The 1,875-nt window shown below is 36.7% G+C and overlaps 1 protein-coding gene across 1 annotated transcript; it reads left to right on the plus strand.

Annotated features, from left to right (window-relative positions):
- Positions 1–368: 368 nt before the first annotated feature.
- LOC108735454 (venom allergen 5-like) lies at positions 369–1,555 on the plus strand. Its single transcript, XM_018467413.1, has 2 exons — positions 369–956; positions 1,139–1,555. The coding sequence occupies exons 1-2, from the start codon at positions 369–371 to the stop codon at positions 1,553–1,555; spliced, it is 1,005 nt and encodes a 334-aa protein (XP_018322915.1).
- Positions 1,556–1,875: the final 320 nt, after the last annotated feature.

Consider the following 1,875-nt stretch of genomic DNA (forward strand, 5'->3'; position numbering starts at 1 on the left):
GTAGCTACAACAACCTATGCAAGCACTTCAGGATTATTTCAGAAGGAAATTCATTTCGCCCTGCTTTAAGAGTAAGTAATTATACGTACACGTATAGATATTCTAAGCGTAATATATGCTACAGTGAATTTTTCCTGCAACCACTTTTTAAATTGAACGGGTACTATAAAACGCTAGACGTGATGTAACAAATATGTACATATGAACAACCGAACTGTTTATTTCCTAAATATCTCGAATTGTAATGTATCAACACAAGCAAAGCTTATCGAACTAAATAAGTATCCTTAAAATGTAAATTAAAATTAATATCAATGTTGGCCAATTAATAAGTCATATTGAGTTGACACAAGCAAGTAACATTAAAAATGAAACTTATTTTTCTTTGGATTCTCACAATCATGCTAATATTGCCTTCATTTGCAGATGAGAATTTCTACTGCTATTCGCAGTACTTTTGCTTAGAAAACGAAAAGGGACTCCAAATGCATACAATGTGCAAATTGGAGCCTTGCAAATTTTCAAAATTTTGCGATGAAACGGCTACCCCAACTCCTTTAAGCGATGTTGAGAGGAAAGAAGTAGTCAAGTGGCATAACGATTTTCGAAAATATTTCGCCAATGGTGAACTACTTAATGAAATTGCGGTACAACCGCTGAAAGAGAAACTGAACGAAAAGGATTACAATCCCATGACAATTGAATATGACGAGGAACTAGAATTTATCGCCCAATGTTGGGCCAATACTTGTCCTACAGACGAGGATCCTTATTGCAAGAAAACCAATACGTACTCCTTTGTTGAACAAAACCTGTTTTTTGTAAACCACGAGGATTTTTTGGGCATGTGGCAACCTGTGGGGATGTGGTTCAGTACTATTCTTTCCGAGAAGGATAATCTCACTCGCTATCTGAAAAATGCCCACAAAAATAGCTATGCGAGAAGCTTCGTAAACGTAAGAATTACTGAAGACTTACCTTAGAACATTTTTTTTATGTTTATTCAATCACTTTTTCCTATAAATGAATCGCGAAATTATTTAGAAATTTCCGAGTAAATTAAAAAAAATCATATTTAGGAAAGTTTTATCATAAATTTTATAGACATAACATTCTCCTGTGAGAGATATTTTTCAAGGTAATCTACCCAGATACGACAGGGATAGGTTGCGGTCGGACAGAATGGGGTCGTCCTGAAAGGAGAGTGCTGGCGATAGTGTGCAACTACGGCCAGGCATATCGCTGGGGCAAAGGACCAGTTTGGAGAAACTACCTGCAATACGCCGCTGCCCTTGGAAACAGGAGCCTAGCCGCTTATTGCGGGGGAAATCACCAGAACGAACAGGAGTACGGCCGACTTTGTTACGAGATTAATGTGAAAATGGCCAGTCATCCCATTGAACCACCGTTTCAATTCACAAATGATCCTTACTACTGGGATCGAAAGAGCGTCCAACAAAGGATAGAAGAGACAAGAGCACGTTTTATGGCATTAGCAAATTGCAAGCAAGTCTCAAATGTTGTTCTCGCATTGTCTCTTATTTTAATGCTGTAACAGGCTTTAAAACTCCATTACTGCATTTTGTTTCTGTTTTTTATTTTATATTTGAAATTTTTACAGCAGCGGTTGAATTAATGTCTATTCTTTTGCTTTAACGTGTAGTTTAATAAGTATAATAGAAAATAACTCGGAATCTCAATAGATTTTAATTTCGTAAGAATATTTGATAACTGTTACGTACATGAAAATACCACAAATGGCGCGGTAAACGCCATCTGTGGTACGATGCTACATTTTAGGATTACGTATGCTCCAACAAGGTCCATTTAAATATATGGATATCTACTTGCTGAAACGAATCCCGGCGTAGCTAA

Source organism: Agrilus planipennis, unplaced genomic scaffold (genome assembly GCF_000699045.2).
Source record: "Agrilus planipennis isolate EAB-ADULT unplaced genomic scaffold, Apla_2.0 scaffold91, whole genome shotgun sequence".
In the NCBI taxonomy this organism is placed as follows: Eukaryota; Metazoa; Arthropoda; class Insecta; order Coleoptera; family Buprestidae; genus Agrilus; species Agrilus planipennis.

Excerpts from the sequence above, each read along its gene's own strand:
- LOC108735454 (XM_018467413.1), top strand. The coding sequence starts at position 369 with ATGAAACTTATTTTTCTTTGGATTCTCACAATCATGCTAATATTGCCT. Across the intron at positions 957-1,138 it reads ATGCGAGAAGCTTCGTAAAC|GTAATCTACCCAGATACGAC; the intron begins GTAAGAATTACT and ends ATATTTTTCAAG.